This window comes from Saccostrea cucullata, unplaced genomic scaffold, assembly GCF_032062105.1.
Source record: "Saccostrea cucullata isolate Sc308-1 unplaced genomic scaffold, CSIRO_AGI_Scuc_v1 ctg175, whole genome shotgun sequence".
NCBI classification, from domain to species: Eukaryota; Metazoa; Mollusca; class Bivalvia; order Ostreida; family Ostreidae; genus Saccostrea; species Saccostrea cuccullata.
In genome coordinates, this window is record NW_026934326.1 from 119,650 (window position 1) to 140,348 (window position 20,699).

At 34.0% G+C, this 20,699-nt stretch overlaps 1 protein-coding gene across 1 annotated transcript; it reads right to left on the bottom strand.

The window, feature by feature from the left end:
* Positions 1-4,032: 4,032 nt before the first annotated feature.
* On the bottom strand, positions 4,033-13,066 carry LOC134240520 (ciliary microtubule-associated protein 2-like). The gene is made up of 11 exons (XM_062722619.1): positions 12,906-13,066; positions 12,082-12,169; positions 10,976-11,146; positions 10,604-10,729; positions 9,752-9,889; positions 9,326-9,363; positions 9,057-9,087; positions 8,837-8,857; positions 7,879-8,003; positions 7,451-7,580; positions 4,033-4,163 (listed from the first exon to the last, which is right to left on the bottom strand). The coding sequence occupies exons 1-11, from the start codon at positions 12,953-12,955 to the stop codon at positions 4,152-4,154; spliced, it is 930 nt and encodes a 309-aa protein (XP_062578603.1). The 5' UTR covers positions 12,956-13,066; the 3' UTR covers positions 4,033-4,151.
* Positions 13,067-20,699: the final 7,633 nt, after the last annotated feature.

Below are 20,699 nucleotides of genomic sequence, written 5' to 3' on the forward strand. Positions count from 1 at the left end.
ATGAGGCCACAATTGGGATAAAAGTTGAACATGGGAATGTATCCTTATGGGAAAAAATCGAAAGAATGGCAAAGCCATAGATGCGTATGGAAGCATCCTCAGATATGTTAAATTCAAGTTTAATGGCCACAACAGGGCATAAAGATTTACTAGTACTTGTATAAGGAATCCTAAGTAGAGTATGCCAGGGCATCATCAATAGTTTGAATTGTGAGATAATTTACATAACCGGCAAATCCCTTTATGCATAACATCATACGTTTCCAATTACTGTAAATTCCTTACTTTACGTGAAAACAAAGTGGCTGTGTGAAAAATTATTCGCGAGTGGGAGGTTTTACAGGAAATTTTACATGTATTTTAGCACCATAACATTAAAAGCAAGTAACTTTATTTCACGAGTGGCGCTTCTCGCTGAAATATGTGATAATTAATTCCTCACATATAATTAGGAATATACAGTATCCTTGATGCCCCTGGTACGCTCGACTAACTAGGCAGTGATTCCTTGTTAATTTCCATTTCATTGCGAAATAAATTGTAAAGATTTTGGAAAAAAAGACGAATAGGTTTAATGGCCTCCCATTTCAATATCGGTAGTCAGATGCACGAGAATTACATGCATATTAGGCCTCTTTAGTTCCTAACCTATTGCTTGGTGAAATTTACATTCAGGTAGAATGATAAGTCAAGTCGACTAACTTCAAAAGAGTTATCACATAGAAATAAAATGGAAATGGAAAAACATGTATTTAAGGAATAACTGCCTTATTAGCTCACCTGAGCCGAAGGCTCAAGTGAGCTTTTCTGATCAAAATTTGTCCGTTGTCTGTCGTTGTCGTAGTCGTTGTCGTCGTTGTCGTAAACTTTTCACATTTTCATCTTCTTCTCAAGAACCACTGGGCCAATTTCAACCAAACTTGCTACAAAGTATCCTTGGGTAAAGGGGATTCAAGTTTGTTCAAATGAAGGGCCACGCCCTTTTCCAAGGGGAGATAATTATGAATTAGAGAATTAGAGAAAAATTAATGGCACTAATGATAGTGTTTGTTTAGGTTTCTGTAATGATGCACTCGCCAACAATAACAAACCAGATACATGGTCATTCATGAGCATTGTAACTGTGCCCAAGTCTGGCGACCTATCGAAGACTGATAACTACAGAGGCATCAGCTTGATATGCATCATAGCCAAGATTTACAATCGGCTCATACTAAATCGTATCAGGAGTGTCATCGATCTACGTCTCAGAATAAATCAGAATGGTTTTCGCCCTGGAAGAACAACAGTTGCACAGATTCTTGCCCTCCGTCGAATAATCGAAGGTGTCAAAGCCAACAACTTGAAAGCAATCTTTACTTTTATAGACTTTAGGAAAGCATTTGACTCCATACACAGAGGTAAGATGATTCGCATACTTAAGGCCTATGGAATTCCACCTAATCTTCTTCGAGCAATCGAAAAGATGTACACTAATACCATGGCCAAGATCGTAACACCTGATGGAGAAACTGGTATGTTTGAAATAACTGCTGGAGTTTTGCAGGGAGATACCTTAGCACCATTCTTTTTTATTATAGTACTGGACTATGCCCTGAGAAAAGCCATCTCTGGAAATGAAGAGGAATTGTGTTTCACCATACTGCCTAGAAAATCCAGAAGACACCCAAAACAAGTTCTTACTGATCTTGATTTTGCTGACGACATTTCCTTACTATCAGATGAAATTGTCCAAGCACAGGAACTGTTATCTAGAGTAGAGAGGGAGTGTAAGAAAGTTGGGCTATGTATCAATTAAAGTCCTCCCCTTCAATACTGACAACCCTACTCCACTCAAAACCTTAGATGGCACTGAAATCGATTGGGTAGAAGATTTTAAATATCTTGGTTCCTGGGTCGAAAGTTCAGAAAAGGACATAGCTGTCCGGAAAGCACTAGCCTGGCAGGCTCTGAACAAGATGTCCAGAATATGGCGCTCAACAATGCGAAGTGATCTCAAGATGCGTTTCTTCATAGCCACAATCGAGTCAATTCTACTGTATGGCTGTGAGAGCTGGACCCTGACAGTAGCCCAGGAGAAGTCGCTAGACAGAACCTACACACGCATGCTCCGTAAGGTTCTAGACATTCACTGGTCAAGCCAGATTCCCAACGAGTTCCTATATGGTAACCTCCCAAAGGTCAGTGATAAGATAGCCTCCAGGAGATTGCAGCTAGCTGGGCATTGCTTCCGACATCCAGAGCTCAGCGCTCAATCTTTGGTACTGTGGGAGCCAAATCACGGACGCCGTAGGAGAGGTAGACCCAAGGCCACGTTTTTAGACACACTAAAGCGTGACACAAAGACAAGGGATACAAAAGAGCTAGCTTCCCTAATGGCTGATAGGAAGAACTGGAGTGGTCAAGTCGTTGGTCGTCTAAGGACGACTGAGTGAGTGAGTGAGTAATGGCATTTTTCAAAAATCTTCTTCTCAAGAACCACTGGACCAGGAAAGATGAAACTCATGTGGAATCATCCTCAGGTAGTGTAGATTCAAGTTTGTTCAAATCATGACCCCCGGGCTAGGGTGGGGCCAAAATGACCGACCCAAGTTTTACATAGGAATATATAGGAAAAATCTTTAAAAATCTTCTTCTCAAGAACCACTGAACCAGGAAAGATGAAACTCATGTGAAATCATCCTCAGATAGTGTAGATTCTAGTTTGTTCAAATCATGATCCCCGGGGCTAGGGTGGGGCCAAAATGGCCAACCCAAGTTTTACATAGGAATATATAGGAAAAATCTTAAAAAATCTTCTTCTCAAGAACCACTGGACCAGGAAAGATGAAACTCATGTGGAATCATCCTCAGGTAGTGCCAAAATGGCCAACCCAAGTTTACATAGGAATATATAAAGGAAAAATCTTTAAAAATCTTCTTCTCAAGAACCACTGGACCAGGAAAGATGACACTCATGTGGAATTATCCTCAGGTAGTGTAGATTCAAGTTTGTTCAAATCATGACCCTGGGGCTAGGGTGGGGCCAAAATGACCAACCCAAGTTTTTTCTTAGGGATATACATGTATAGGGATACCTTTTAAAATCTTCTTTTCAAGTACTTCAAAGCCATGATTAGTGCATCGTAAGAATCCCACGGGAGATCTCGTCTTTACTTATCACCCTGTGGGCAAACTCGCCGAAAAATCGTCGTATGTAATTAAATATGCATGGGTCATTTGATTGGCCTCTTCACAGAGTCGCGATGCGAAACAACGAATAACACTTCACGTTACGTATGCATGTTTGGCTTTGCCAAAAACATAAAAAACTCATTCTGTAGTTAACACAGCTAATAAATCCATTCACTGGTGCATAGAAAGAGGTAATCCTTTATAATATCTGATGGATATTAATGTCAGTGACCTGTATGAATTGACTTTCATTGTTTTAAATCAAACTTCGCACGTTTTAACGAGTGTCAAAATATTTTCCAGAAGTGGCAAAGTAATAAGTATATTTTTCAAAATTGAAGAGTTCCAACTTTCTGATTGGTTGACTAAAAACAACAAATTAGCATATTTTACGGCGATATTTCTAGCTGATGTGCTCAGGTGAGCGCTGTGGCCCCTGGGCCTCTTGTTTTTCGATTTCATGATGTGATTAATCTATTGGGTTTCATGTTAATTTGCAGAAACGCCGAAGGCACTTATGCATAAAATTATCACGCAAGCCAATCGATTAATCATCGTCATGAAATTGAAAAATCTGACAGTTATTCCTTATATTTACATGCTTTGATTCCGCCAATCCACGTGCTTCAAGCCCTGCTTCTGTCTAGCTGTTTGTTCCGCCCTGCACGTGTTTTTTTTTTTTGGAACCGCGCCAATACATTAATGGGGAAATAAGTTACACTTTGAAATTTTATCTCGGACAAGACATTGGAAATGTAAATATTTGTAATTATGTACTAGGAGAAAACTGATGATGAATGGCAGGGGTATTTTGACATAGGCTTTATAATATAAGTACACAGAAAAAATATACGAAAATGCAACTTATATTCATTTATTCGAATAATTTTAATAATACTGAACAAGCAGTGTTGAAGAACATAATTACAGACTTTCTTTTGGTTTAATACTGTCCCAGTCCAATACTGAATTGTGAATTATTTTCCAGTCTGAAAAATGACAAAAGTTGATTACCAACATAGTGTAATAAATTGTTGAAAATCTCAGTCTACTCCAAAGAGAGAAAAACATGGATTCTTTTGGCAAGAGTATCAAAAAATAAGATTCTGTATCATCACTTTACCATTGCACATTAAGACGCCAGTTATCAATAAGGATATGTTGTAGATTAAAGGGAATCATCCTGGGGCAAAGGGCGTAGCATTTTGCACACTATAAAGACTATGGTCATCAAATCTTGTCAGTTGATGCATCTAAAGACCACGTATCAGTGTTGACTCAAAAGTAGGTCATGGTGACCCACTAATTAAATTTTGCAGCCATTCTTTTTCAACATGATATAAAGGCATATTTTGAAAATTTAAGGCCTATCATCATCAAACTTTGTCAGTTGATGTATTTTGGGTTCTCGGAGTACAACAACTAGAAAGAAGGTCATCTTGACCTACTTTTTGAATTTTATGGCTTATCTTTTTCAAAACAATTAGGTCTTTAATTCGAATACTGAGAGATTTAGAATCATTTAATCTAGTAAGATGATGCATCTTGGAGCCATAAAACATATTTTTTAAAAAGTAGGTCATAGCGTCATACTTTTTGAACTTTGCAAGCATTGAACATCAAAGCGTTTTAGACACATAATTTGGACATTTTAAGGCCTATTATAATAAAACTGTTAAGTTGATTCATCTTGGGCCTCCAACATCAACTTAAAACTTGGGTCATTGTGACCTATTTTTGAAATTATATGTCTATATTTAAATATTAAGGGTACTATTTGGGTTAGAATTATCAAAATTTGTCAGTTGACGTATTTTTGGTCTTTGGAGTAGGTTTATTAAAAGGTATGTCACTGAGACCTTTTCAATTTATTGACTATAATTAATTTTTTCATATACTAATTTGCTTAAAATCCTCAAACTTTGTCAGTTGATGCATATTGGGTCTTTGGAGTAGGTTTATTAAAAGGTATGTCACTGAGACCTTTTCAATTTATTGACTATAATTAATTTTTTCATATACTGATTTGCTTAAAATCCTCAAACTTTGTCAGTTGATGCATATTGGGTCTTTGGAGTAAGATGACTGAAATGTAGGTTACTGTGACCTACTTTTGAAATTTTGTTGTCTTCGATTAGATATTTATCAGGTAATTTTGGGGACTAATTAGCTAAGAATCATCAAACTTTGTCAGTTGATGCATCTTAAGTCCTCCAAGTATCTCTACTGAAAAGTAGGTCACTGTGACCTATTTTTGAAATTTTATAGCTTTAATATACCAGGTACTTAATTGGCTTAGAATCATCAAACTTTGTCATTTGATGCATTTTTGGTCAGCAGAGTATGTCATATGCAAAGTAGGTCACTGTGACCTACTTTTCAAATTTTATGATTATGATTTTAAAAAGATTTTAGGTATTTATTGGCTTAGTTGATGCATCTTGAGTCCTCAGAGAAAGGCAAGTGATAAATAGGTTACCATGGCCTACTCTTAGGCACTAATTGGCTTAGAATCATCTTGGATTTTCAAAGTGTTTCATCTAAACTGTAGGTCATGATGATCTACCTTTGGAATTTCAAGGCTGTATCAATACATTACTAGTACAGGGATAATTGGAGGCTTCAAATAGAAGTAATAGATTGTACAGTTTATCTGAAGAGCGATTCAAGGCCCTTGGGTCTCTTGTATTATCTTCACTTTATGGTATTATAATAGACTTGTGCCAGGTTGATATACAAAGGCAGATGATGCTTATACACATAAGAAAGGTAATATGAGATTTTTACATATGTGCACACACACACACACACACACTCCCTGTGAAGCCCAGGATATGTGTAATTTTTAATGTGGAAAGTGAGAGTTGATTGTAATTGTGTAGCATTGTTAATCTGAAGTACCGTGCAGTATTTTGTATAGTACAACAAAATCATAGCACTGAAAGAGCAACAAAGTAAACATTCTGTGCAAAACAGACTTGGTTAAATTAAAGGTTTAAAATTAATTTATTTGTCAATGAAAATGAACAAAAGTATATATAAACTGGCAAAAAATAAATATTTCTCAAAAAGCATAAAATATAAATCTGGTGAGATAAACATCTTTAATAAATATTATTGAAAATACTTAAAATCTTTATACAAAGTATGTGAATAATACTTAATTATCAAACTATAATACTGATTTCAAAGGTTCAAACCATTTTTACTATGTGTAATACTTTTAATTATCCTGCCAAAATTTACTAAGCATTTATTAAACATATTGCATTTTATGCAAGTAGAGATGCATACAATCAATAAAGATAAGCAAAATATAATTTGGCAGCATTTGTTTGAGACTAGGATGAGAAAATGAAGTGGGGGCTGTGTTTCTATATGGAAGATGCTTCATAACCTAGTGTACATGAAACACATGTAAAGCTCACATAATTCTTAGTGTGAATGAAATTAATGAATCCTATCTAAGAAGTAGGGAAAATAATAAGATTTTTTCTACTACAACTCTCAAATGGAATATTTTCAGCTTTTATATGAAATATTAAGTGTTGTTTATTAAAGGGAATGATGTAAACATTAAAGAAAAATGTATATCCCACAAACAATTAAAGCTCAGTTTGTAGACTAAATACTGGACAAATCCCAATATTTCTTAAACATATATCACAGAAAACTCTCATATAATTAATAACAATCTTCCAAAAACCAGTATAGGTCTAATTCATAATAAAAAGTATTTAAAATTACTTGATGATAAAAACAAAATAACAAACAAAAACCCTAAATTTTACTATAGCAAATTATATTTTTGTAGTTGCTGCAACTTTTCTACAATGAAATTCTACATCTATAATCACACAAATGGTAATATTCTTGAAAAAAAAATCTGCTAATCCTAAATACGAATTATTCAGTAAACACTCAAGATGTCCTTCAACTTGGTGGTAAATGCAGCAATACCGCAAAATATCGGTAATGCACTTAAATAATACTGGCTAAAATTCACAGTGAAAAACTAAGAAAAAGCCATGACAATTCAACAAATACTCAGGACCTAACAGACAAACATAAAAAATATACGTTAAAAAAAACTCTGGGGAAAAAGCGTGAACAAACATAAATACTGTACAACCATAGCGGAGAGAGCACACGATAAAACCACAGCATAAAAACAGTGAGGAGAAATAATAACAAAGGGAGGTAAATCATAGATCAAGGGTGACAATCCAGTGCAACCACACCCGTGCAACACTGGGAAAGAGGAGAGGTATTATACCACAGTAAAGGCCCGTCTGGCGGCAAACTCCATCTGAGCCTTACTGCGACCGACGTAGACTTCTGGGGGCTCAGGTGTCACTAAGAAGACACGATCCTCTAACTTCACATCCTTAGCACGAACTCTCTCCCTGTAAAACAGTCCAGTATTTTTAGGTAAAAAATGAAACATTTAGATTTTCTTCAAAGTAAAATGAAGAACTAAATTAATGGTAAAATTGAACTTGGTTAAACACGACAATAATTATACACAACATGAAAGCAGATAAGCTTAAATAAATTATGTGCCTTATGACAAGGTTCTGTGAATATATTCTATTGGCTTGTTTAAAGTGTGCCATTTTATGCTTGTTCAATTTGTTAAAATTCATTTTTGAAGCTTGGGTAACATTTTCTGTGACTGCAAAAATAAAAAAAAAGGTGGCTTACTTGAGGAATTTCTCCATGACGGCGTTAAGTTTGCCAGTCTTAGACTGAAACACACTGCCGTGCCCGTTCTTATGCTGAGACTCCTCCCACTTCTGAACATCATAGCGACCAGCACCAACGGGGTTCTGTAAGCATCCATCATTAACATTACATAAAAAAAGCAAATAACGGGAGCTTGCCAAGAGATTTTGATGCTTATCACATGCAAGTTTACTCACATTTGATTCCGTATATTTTATAAACTGTTATACAGCAGTACATACAGATTTATAAAGCAACCTACATGTGATATAAATACCTATACAGCAATACACAGATTTATTTAAAAAGTGACCTACAAAGTTCCATTAATGTGAAGATTTGTTTAATGATAAATATTATTCACACTATTTCAGGTAAAATGAGATTATATTTATTGCCATGTTTGGACAGCTGTCAAATTGGGTTCATAAGTTTAACCAAAGAGATGAAATCTAAGTGAAAAAGGTATTATAATTCATTGAAACTGGTACCAAGAGTTTGTAGTATTAGACAGATGGAGCTTAAATAAAAAATTGCAATGAAGTATATCTCTGGTATTACAGTGTGGTTATGACAAGGACTGTGAACATATATGGTTGTTTAAAGTGTGCCATTTTATGACTTGTTCAATTTGTTCAAAAATTTTTCTTTGTAACAATATTTGCTAACAAAAGTACACACTAACCTCTTCTTTAGGACACTGCTGTAGCATTAAGGAGCATTGGAACACACTGCCATCCGTTCCTTATCCTGGGGTACTGTTCCACTGAACATCATAGCGACCAGCAAACTTTCATTAACATTACATAAAAAAAAGCAAATAACAGGACTTCCGAGAGATTTTGATGCTTATCACATGCAAGTTTACTCACATTTAATTCTGTATGTATTATAAATACCTATACAGCAATACACAGGGATTTATAAAACAACCTACAAAGTTCCTTGTGAAGAACCTCTGTGAAATTAACATTTTGTTAGAGGAATGAATGGATTGAATTTCTTTGTCATTTCCCATACATATTACTGATTGAACAAATAAATGTCATCTACATTTGATAAACATTTACGACTCAGAATATGGTCAAACAAAAGAAAAGAGCTTTGACTTAAATTGTTCAAAAATTGAAATTATCACAAAATGGCATCCAGAATACAGTGTGGTGTAGACCAATATGACTGTTCACACTGCAGAACCAGCCATTTACAGAATTTCTTTGTACTATATTTGCTAACAGAAGTACACCACTAACCTCTTCTTTAGGACACTGCTGACAAAAGTAGACTTACTGGAGCGGCCAGGTAGCCATCAGAGATTGGTTTATTTCGGTCCCCAGTCGTCCACAAAAGACTTCAGCTCATACTGGCCCGGACCAAGATCAGCTAATTTCTGAAATTAACATTTTGTTAAAGGAATGAATCTGGCTGGAATTTCTTTGTCATTTCCAAAAATAGCTCAGAGCCCTGAAATTTAAAAAATGCTGGTAAACAATTATAAATCAGAATATGTTAGGAAAAAATTGACATGATGTTCAAACTTTCATGATTTCAAAATTCGGATACCCTTATTTTCACACAAGTGTAATCCACATTAATCTCTCTACACAATAACAAGTATATCTTCACACTGTAAAATGTTTTCTGGAGCGGCCAGGTAGCCGTCAGAGATTGGTTTATTCCAACCATTTATTTTTTATTAGGAAAAATATGCAGTTTTTCTTTAGAAGTTGAAGTGTATCTACTTTTATGGTCTTTTAATGAACCTAAGACTGAAGCTAAAAACTCCAGGTTTCAGAAACATTAAGGTCTGTTTTAATTATATTTCCCTGAGATAATCATTGTGTATACTGACCACTGTAGGTAGGTTCCTGGGTGTGGAGGACCCCGCGTCTAACATCCCGACAGTGCTGGTGGATTTCTTGGCTTTCTCCTCCACTGCTGCCTGAGGGACGCCTCCTTTTCCATACGTCCCAGGGCCAGGGGTCTCATTCTACAGGAAAGGATTAATATATCTAAAGTGAGCATCAGCCGCTACTCGATTAGTACTGATATGATTCTTATTGTTTTCAATGATCCAACCAAACAAAAGTTGCTTATAAACCTACCAAACTTATGATATCATGATAAAACTGTAGTTAAAGATGGTCTTAAACAAGTCTACACTTGGATTTGTATAAAGGCCAGCTGGCATGTTTTTCAGTGTTTTTAGCAAACTGAGATAATGAAAGCCTTAACTAATCTAAAGCATATCCTCATGGAATACTATGTAGTAAGACAGATTGTTGCATTTTTTACATTACAAGTAAACAGCTTTTAATGGAGACCTAAACCCAGGGCCTCGGGTGTATATTGTAAATGTATTACATTTGGCAGTGTATTCTTTTTAGCGCTTTTGGCGGCGGAAAGATACTTCCGCTAAATGTTTTGAACATTGATACATGAATAAGAACATCAAGAAATACGCAAAATCAAATCTACGCCAACTTGTTTTAAAATAATTTTCCACTAAATATCGTACATGCTAAATATAATACATTTACAGTATGTCTGAGTTAAAAACAAAAATGTATATCAAATTTGACATAAAAAAATGGTGCTTCAATTTTCTTCTAGAAGCAATTTAGATAATGGGTAGTCATATATCATGTTACCCTTATTTGACTAAAATTCTCAGTTAGGCTTTCCTAATATATCTTGGACTTACTGCAGCTACATTTTCCTTGAAGCGCTGATCTCTGGTTTGACAAATTCCACGAATACTTCTTGGTTTTTCATCTGACACTTGGAGAAAATCTTTGATGTCATATGAACCAGGAGCTAATTTCCTTTGCTGTTTACATGAAATTTAAATAAAACAATTGTTTTCAATATACATTCACCACAATATTACTTCACTTATTATTTTTAAATTACTGGTGCATGATTCTTGAATTAATTCAATTAAGACTTTCTCATCAATTATGATCTGTCTGTTTTCCATTACTCTATACCAGGGTATCTATTATTTCTCTATTATCTGTAGAGCTGGCTATGATAAACATTCTTATTGAACACAGGTCAGATATAAACCCTATACCAGTAGTTTCTTTAGCTCCCACTGGTCTTTGTGCAGGAGATGGGGGAGGGCCGCCATTCTCTCCACTTCATACGCCCGCGCCCAGCCTGGCCCAGCGGCCCGCTCGTCCACCGACTTCTTGTTAAACCCTCCTACATCTACTTTATATGTGCCCGGGGCTAGTCGACGATTCTGTTAAAAAAGTCATAGGCAAGCTGAATAAATCTACATAAAACAATTCTATTCTTTCACAAGCCTCCAACCACATTTCATGAAGAACAAAATAATATCTTTGTTCTTTGAAAACTTAATCAAAGTTTAAGTTTATATATGAATACATTCAATACAAAGATTATTGTTCTGACATTGTGTTTAATATGTCAGTTATCAAAACACACATTAAGTTGTTGAAAGTAATGAAGGCTTATTATTATACCTCATTATAATTATTCTACACAACGCGTTATCTGATTGGTTCTAGATTATCACGTGATCGGGCCATAAAACTTCATATTTCCCGTCGTCGGCATGCTTTTCATCATATTCCACCTCTTCGGATACCTAGTGTATTTTCCCGCAATATGATTATCGTTCGTTCAAAGAAAACTCCCGAGAATAGTCAACGTCACAATAGACTGGTTTACCTCACAAAAATGCTGATTAGAATGTGTCAAAAGGTTTCAGGAACTTTGATGTTAAAAATGAAAGTGAATTTGAGAGCGGTGCCGAATATGAAAGTTTATTTTTATTTCAACATTTTTGTTTGTTTCGGTGTAATAAACAATTCATTGCATGAATGTTCGGGAAACAGGAAGACTTATTCAGCCAAGAAATATCATATTCCCCTCGGGCAAAGCCCTCGGGGAATATGATTTTCTTGACTGAATATTAGTCTTCATATTTCCCTCACTATCATGCAATAAATGTATAATATCCTACAAGCTGCACTGGACTATTTCCGAAAAGTATGAGATGATTGCATAAAAACTGTATAAAGAACATTATAGATTAATCCTGACATAAAGTGCACTGATAAAAAAGAATCTGATGTTGTTATTTTCTTTACTGTTCATGATTAATTTCTTTTGCTGCATTATAAGGTGGATAATCATATCTAAAATACTCACCAATTCATCTATGGATTTTTTATCGTATGGAATCTCTGTAAAGGTTCCAGGATATTTACTTTTTGGATGAACACCTGACACGTCAAACCTGTTACAAGGATACAGTTCAAAATATATTCAATGTTGAATATACAATGTATGGTAAATTATTCATTCTAATGCAATTATTTTGTAAAACACATTTTGATTGGCTAATGCACTGATGTTTGAAGCAGTAAAACGAGCATGAATGAGCGTGAAAGCTTGTTCATTGTGACGTCATAATAGAGCGACGCAAAAACACAATGCTCTGTGACGTATTTCAAGTAAAAAAATTCATCAAACTAAGACGTAAAGAACAAACAAAATGCATGGATTGCATTAGAATGGGAATAACTAATCTTCTAAATTGGTATTTGCAACCGTTAATGCTGATTTAATGGTCGCAAACATCTGTTTTACCGGCTCCACTTACGTGTCGCCGGTAAAACTCAGTTTGCGACCATTAAATCAGCATTAACGGAAATACCGAATTAGACGATAGTTATTCCCTAATTAATATGTTGGTATGCATATAGCTTAATTAGTATCCATATCAAATTAATAAATCAAGAGAAATTCTTTCACATTAAGCTGTTAAGGGCCAAATGAATATACCCTGTAATAATAATAATGCTTCTATCAGACTTTATCAATATGCAATCATGCAGAATTATGAAGATATGACGTTGAATTAATTAAAAACTTAAGCCGTTAGGGCCTGATCTAGGTCAAAAGTGCATGTACACCGTCATAATGTTGTTTATGTTGGTTTAACAATTTGAACTATTGATAAAACATATCACCTTGCCGTCTGCGTTCCAAATGGAGCCCCGTTGAATTTTTTCTCGGCCATGATTAGTTTTCTATCCTAAACAGTTGGAAAAATCCCGAAATTTTCACTTCTACATCCTCAGCTCTGTACTTCAGCGGGAAAACGTCACATGGCAACCCATAACAGAAAGGGTCGCACTAAATAGCGGTAACGACACGGACACACGGAAAAATATGATAGACAGATGAAGTTGTGGAATATTTAAGAGATTATATTATTTGGGTAAAGAATTAGTTCAAATTTTGACAAATAATTTATTCATTTGTTGTTCTGTATTTTTCAAAATAGAAAATACTGATATGGCTAGTTACCAGAAAAATATAGATCGGATTTACTATATCTAGCCACCAACTCATAATTTAGGAGAAAAGATGTTAGGCACTGTGTTTAAAAATAAGAATAAATATTTCAAAAATAATTTTATCTCTGTTTTAAAATGAATTTCAGAAAAATTTTTGAGCATAAGATAGCCCATCTACCAAATCTATTCTTAATATTTCATGAACTTGTGTAATTAGTGTTTAACTTGTGTATGAAAATCTGTAGTGTTTAAAATCACAGGCATTTGTCGAGTGGCATTTGCCCCCCCCCCCCCCCCTCTCCTTCTGAGAATATTTTCTAGACACGATAACTTAGTGACGTAAAGATAAGATAAGATAAGATAATTTTATTTCCAATTTTGGGCCCAGAAGGCATAAAGGTTTCTTACAATGACAAGATAGAAAGTTCTAAAAGAAAGGTTATAGTAAACATATACAAACATAAACACACATACACACACATGTATATATCTGATATAATATTACAAGTAACTGGACATGTAGATGCAGCAGTTGGGGTTATCAAATTGTTAATTAACATGCAATCAAAATCAATATTATCAATATACATATATACCAGTTTACAAATAAATATGTGTCTATAACATTATTTATGAAAACTCATGGCATTATGCCTTATTTTGAAGGCTTTGACAAGATATTCACTTAGCTTTGTAATAATTAGATTATCTTCATTAGACATTAACCAGAGAAATTTGTCTCCTTTTGATAATAATATGAAATTTTTGTTTAGTAATGAGATATCACGAAAAAATTTATCTCTCTCCTCAGTATATAATGGGCATTCAGTAAGAAAATGATATTCATCTTCTATATTGTTTTGGTTACACATTAAACATATTCTTTTGTTTCTATCTAAGGGGATTCTTTGACCAGCATTATTTTTTACAGATTCATATCTGCCTTTTTCAATTCTTAGGTCATGAGCACTTATTCTAAATCTGCAAATGGATTTTCTTATTTCATGAGATTTAATGTACATATATTTTTCCATTATAAAATTTTCTTTAAACATAAAATAAGTAGTAAGTTTTCCAGATTCCAGTCCCTCTTCACGTTTCATTTTCCAATATTGTAGGAAGTGTTTTTTCAAATGTTTCTTAACTTGTTTTTTTAAAAATGTGTTTTTGTATGTTTTACATTCTGGTAATGAGAGATTAATTTTCTTACTATAATAAATTACATTTTTGTACCAGCAGTTAATATTGCCTTGACTAAGGTTAATATTTTCTGTATATGCTTTATGTAACAGGGAAGATTCTGGACTTGATTGCAACCTATGCCAGTATAATAAGATGTTTTGAATAATTGAAAAATACATAGGGTATCTTCCCAGTTCAGAAATTATTGCAATATTAGTACTTTTCTTCCCAGCTTCCAATAGATATTTACAAAATTTGATATTTAAGCTTTCTGCCTCCCACTCTTTAAAAATATCGTATAAATGTTTGTTTTTATCTTGTATGCGTGCTGTAAGGGTTCCCCAAATTTCACAGCCATATAATGCAACAGGCTTTATCATGTGATCAAAAAGATGTAGGAGTGTTTTGATGGGAGGATGAACAGCTTTTAGGTCTTTGTATAATTTGAAAGAAGCTTTAAGCGCTTTATAATATAGATGAGATCTTGCTTCTTTGAAGGATCCACATGAGGTTAAAATAATACCTAAGTATTTATATTTGTTTACACATTCAATAAGGGAATTTTCAAGTGTGAACTTTTCATTAATAAAATGACCACTTTTATTAAAGATCACTACTTTGGTTTTACTTGTATTAATTTCTAAGCACCAGTCTGTACAGTATTTGTAAAGTAGGTCTAATTTGTTTTGCAGTCCTTTTTGGCTATCCGATAATAAAACAAGATCATCAGCATATAAGAGTGAGGAAATTTTCTTTCCAGAAAGAGAAACATGTCCAGTATTTTCTTCATCAAGTAATTTGGAAAAATCATTGAGAAATATTTTAAAAATATTTGGGCTTAATACGTCTCCCTGTCGAACTCCTATTTCTGGTCTATATGGGGGAGTTAATTTGTTACCTATTTTTATATGATTATGGCTATGTCTGTACATGTTGCACAAAATGTTAAAAAACAGCCCGTTTATATTTAATTGTAATAGTTTTAATTTTATGCCTTCATGAATAACTGTGTCGAAAGCTTTGCGAAAATCTACAAAACAAGCATATAGCCTTTTATTGCCAGTGTTGATATATTTGTCAATTAGACATTTTACTACGAATAAGTGGTCTGATGTTCTGGATTCCTTTGAGAAACCTATTTGAGTTTCATGTATTATTTTATGTTCTATTAAATATGTATTAAGCCTGTTATTTAAAATGATATTAAAAAGTTTTGCTATGCTATTGTTTATTGTTATTCCTCTATAGTTTTGGGGTAATTTAGGATTATCTGATTTAAAGATTGGTGTTGTATAACCCTCTAGCCATTTCTCTGGATATATTCCAGATGTTAATACAAGATTAAATAATTTCAGAATACAGGAGTTTATGTAAATTTGGGATGCTTTTATCATTTCATTTGAGATGTTGTCTAGGCCAGGGCTTTTCCCAGACTTTAAGGAGTTGATGGCTTTTTGGATTTCAGGTGCAGATATCCTGAAATCCAGTTTATTAAAAGAGGTAGCCGCCTTATTGTTTAATAATTCATTAATTTTAGTTTCAATTGTGTTGATTCTTCCTTTGTACTTTTCTGGTAGTTTGGATAAAGTAGTAAAGTAGTTAAACCATGTATTTTCATCAACTGACTTTTCTAAATTTTCTTTTGTGTTTTCAGTTTCTCTCAGGTATTTAACCAGTTTCCAATATTCTTTAGGATTGGTTTCATTAAGTTGATCTAATTTATCTAGAATACTTTGTCTAAATTCACGTTTTTTATGTTTTCGTTGTTTAGCATATTCCTTATTTAGTTTAAAGAACGAACCTCGTATGTGGGGGTTATTAGGAAATATGGATAATAGTTTCGCTTTTTCAAATAGGCGTTTACGCATTTTTGTAAGGTCAGAATCAAACCATTTTTTATTGTTTGTATTTTTACGTTGTGATTTTCTTTGTAGAGAAAGTTTTGCAGCTTTATTAAATATATTATGGATGTCATTTGTGGCTTCATTTATACTCTGCTCATTATATTCAATGGTTTTATCTAAAAAAAGTTTAATATCATTTTGGACTGTTGGAAGTAAGAAAGCATTTTGGAAGTTGCTTACAGCTAGGATGTCCCATTTATATCGTTTTGGCATCTCCTGCATGTTTTGAGTTGTATATTCTCTTTCAAAAGATGATAAAAGTTTTAGTGAGATTTTACAATGGCAGTCAGATAAAGGTGAAAAATCAGAAACATGAACATGCAAAATGTCATCTAGTAATTGATCAGACACAATAAAATAGTCAACTGCACTCGAACCAGCATAATTATGACAAGTAAATTTTCCCTGTGTATCACCAAATGTTCTACCATTTGTTATTCTTAGCTTATTTGCAATACATAATTCTAATAAATCTTTACCTCTACTATCCACGATATTATCTCTACTACATCTTTCCCCAACCGCTGTATCTATGGTATAAGTATCATTTTCCACTGGAATGTGTGAGGTTGAGTCTCCTGTTATATAGTCTAATTCTCTACCTGTTCTTGCATTAAAATCACCTGTGAGTATTATATCTCCATAATTTCCATATTTGTTAACAATATCTCGTTCTATACATTCTAGAATTTCATCATTATGATTTTTATTATAACATGACATTTTAGGGGATATGTATGCTAGACATAAGTATATGTCTTTTTTTAAGTGAAAAAAATCCTTTTTTGTAGGCTCATTGATGAGTCGTTGTCCATTGTCGTAAACTTTTCACATTTTATTTGTATTTTAACCAAACTTGTATTTTAACAAGGGGAGATAATTATAATTTGTGAAAAATTTATGCATTTTTAAAAAATCTTCTTTCAAGAACCACTGGGCCAGGAAAGGTGAAAAATTTTTCAGGTAGTGTAAATTCAAGTAATTTTCTAATTTTCAATAGTAATTACATAGGAATATATAGGAAAAATCTTTATCTTCTTCTAATAACCACTGGGCCAGGAAAATGAAATAAAATTTCTGTATTAATTAAAATGAAATTTTACATGAGAAAAATCTTTAAAAATCTTCTTCTCCAGAATACATGGGACTTAGTTTGGAATGATGACCCCCGGGCCTAGGGTGGGGCCTAAAATTAGACCCAAGTTTTACATAGGAATATATAGGAAAAATCTTTAAAAATCTTCTTCTCCAGAACCACTATAGGAAAGAAAACTCATGTGGAATTTGTATCAGGTAGTGTAGAAAATCAATATGACCCCTGGGGTTAGGATAATTTTACATAGGAAAATATAGGAAAAATCTTTAAAAATCTTCTCAAGAACCACTGGGCCAGGAAAGATGAAATTCATGTGGAATCATCCTCAGGTAGTGTAGATGTTTGTTCAAATGTTGGGGCCAAAATAAGACCAAGTTTTACATAGGAATATATAGGAAAAATCTTTTTCTTTCAACCATATTTGACGAAAATCATGTGGAATCATCCTCAGGTAGTGTAGATTCATGTTTGTTTTGACCCCCGGGGCTATGTAACAAACCAAGTTTTACATAGGAATATATAGGAAAATATCTTTTAATATCTTCTTCTCCAGAACCACTGGGCCAGGAAAGATGAAATTCATGTTAAATCAACCTCAGGTAGTGTAGATTAAAGTTTTTCAAATCATGACCCCTGGGGCTAGGGTGGGGCCAAGATGGCCCACCCAAGTTTTACATCAGGGATATAATGGAAACCTTTTAAAATCACTTTTCAGGCACTTCAAAGCTATGATTAGTGTTATTTATTGGAAAAATGTGTAGATTCTAGTTTGTTCAAATATGAACGCCTGGGGGGGGGGGGGGGATGAGAAGCATGTGCTCAGGTGATTTTTGGCCCCTGGGCCTCTTGTTTAGTGTGAGCCATTGATATTCTGTATTTGTATTTGGTAAAATCAAAATGCCTTTCCTAATATTTTTCTTTACTAGAATTCCTAATCCACCAAAATATCTATTATTTGATGACTTTTCTCTACATATAGGGTAATATAGGAAGTCTTTAATTTCAATATGAGTATTATAACCAATATGGGTTTCCGTGAGTAAGACCAGGTCATGATTTTTTACTTGATCGACAAACAGCTTATCTGTTGATTTGTTAATATTGTCTGATATCATACCTCCCACATTCCAAGTGCAAATATTCAAGCATGTATCAATTTTACTAATAACCATTTGTGCATGTGGTTTTCAATTTATCAAAATAAAAGAAGAATAAAAAATAGGAATGAACCAATTTAAAAAATCTAAAAAAAAGAAAAAATAGCAAGAATAATCAATTTATAGATAATTCTTTTACCACTTTAATGTTTGTGTGTTTAATTAACGTAATCAATGTACTTTGTACTAACGCCAATACGCACTCATCAGTCTGTTTTTTTGGTATGCATCTCTCCTTTGGTCGTAGGGTGGTCGATCATATTCAAAATAACCTCTGTTGTCTTGATAGTGGCCACTAGATCTTCCTCCAAAGCTTTTTTTGGGGTAGTTCTTGTTCTTATATCTAGCACCTTGTTCCTGGCTCCTGCGTGATATGCTACAGATGTTATCAATCATTTTCTTCATATTTGAAGCTAAAACAGCTGTTCCCTCTGTAGTGAGATGGACTCCGTCTCTTTCGATAAGTCTTTCTATAGGTTTACCTTGCTCGGCTAGGTTGCTGTTATCACAGAGAAATATGTTTTGTGATTTTCTGAACTTCTGCTTAAGCATTGCATTTATCAATTCACCTTTGTCATTCCAATCATCTCTGTCCATCCGTGGTGTGGCTAAAGAGAGGACAATTTTGGTTTCTGGGAATTTCTCTGATGTTTTTTCAATTAGCGATTTCATCTTTTTGACACATCCTTCTTCATCAAGCTGGGATTTGATATCATTTGTTAACGAATGGAAAACTATCACAGCCGGCTTCACATCAGGGCCATAATTTTCAATTTTTTCAATGGCATTTTCAATTTTGTAAGCTGTTTCCTTTTGTGTCGTGTAGTTCTGCCACCTACTCGGGTCAATGTGTTTTATGTTTGATGTTCCAATGAGAAGGAGAGGAATTTTTTGGTTTCTTTGTGTTGTATTTCTTTCCCCGTGATCGTGTGCTGTTTGATCATCCATATTTCCCGAATTTGTGATTGAGGTGTAGGTTTGCTCAGGAGGACCGACTTCAGTTGTGTTTGCTGGCATCTTATTTCGCTCTGGTTGTTTGTTTCTTATTTCTTTGAAGCTGCCTGCTTGGTTTTTAATTTTTGAATGAGAAGGGATGTCTGTGATACTGCCTATGTGACCTAGCTTAATAACTTTTGAATCAGAAGAGATAAGGCTTTTATACAGTACATTCTTGACAAACCCTTTCAAATATTTGCCCTTCAAGTACTGTCTACACGTAATTTTCAAAATATTAACTTGAGTAACTTGAGCTGCAGTGCCACTAATAGAAAAAAAACTGCATATTTAGTGCGTGCAAAAATTTGTGCTCGATTTAAATAGGAGAAATTTTCGATGCTTTGACAGACTGTCAGACTGAATTTCAGGTCCTTGAGGCGTATTAAAATTGTTATAAGGAATGTTTCGTTATGGAAATACATGTACTAATAAATAAGTTCGAAACAAACATTGAGTAATATTTTTTAGATGGCAGTTTGATTAACACAGAGAAATAAATCGAGGAACAGGACACTTTTTTTGGGTGGCACTGTAACTCCCTGGTCTGTCAATATGTTATTTTTTGTAGAGTTACAGTTCTGCAGCTATAATATGCCATAATAAATAATGGCATCCAATCCACTATTAAAGACACTGAAAGTGGAGGATCACAATTTGTTGCGACATTCCAAAATTGATGCGAAATAACAAATTTTTAATACCTACATATACGCTGTAAAAAATTTGCATACTTTTTAAGGATGTTTCTTTTTAATTCACAATGTATTTCCTTGAATTGCTTGCACATTTTTATTTGCCTACGTTGAGTATGCTGTAACAATCAACTTTAAACATCAATCTTGTGACAACTTTAAAATCAATTTGAAATCATTATCAGCCTCAATCTAATTAAAATTAGATCTTTGATCCGCTTCAGTTTGATCGCTACATGTAGTGATCAAACTGGAGCGGATCAAAGATCTAATTTTAATTAGATTGTATCAGCCTTTGATCTCAGTCAAATGCAAAAGAATACTGTGGAATCAATGATTTTCATGGGGGGTTAAATTTCATTGTTTCCCATGTTTGAAGAGACCCATAAATTCATGTCCACCATGAAATGTAAAATGATATATACATAACTACTCAA

Bases quoted from the DNA above. Each gene is read 5' to 3' on its own strand.
- LOC134240520 (XM_062722619.1), bottom strand. From the start codon at position 12,955: ATGGCCGAGAAAAAATTCAACGGGGCTCCATTTGGAACGCAGACGGCA. The intron at 10,730-10,975 runs GTATAGGGTTTA...TCATGTAAACAG, and splicing joins GGGAGCTAAAGAAACTACTG to CAAAGGAAATTAGCTCCTGG. The intron at 9,890-10,603 runs GTAAGTCCAAGA...CCTTTCCTGTAG, and splicing joins TCAAGGAAAATGTAGCTGCA to AATGAGACCCCTGGCCCTGG.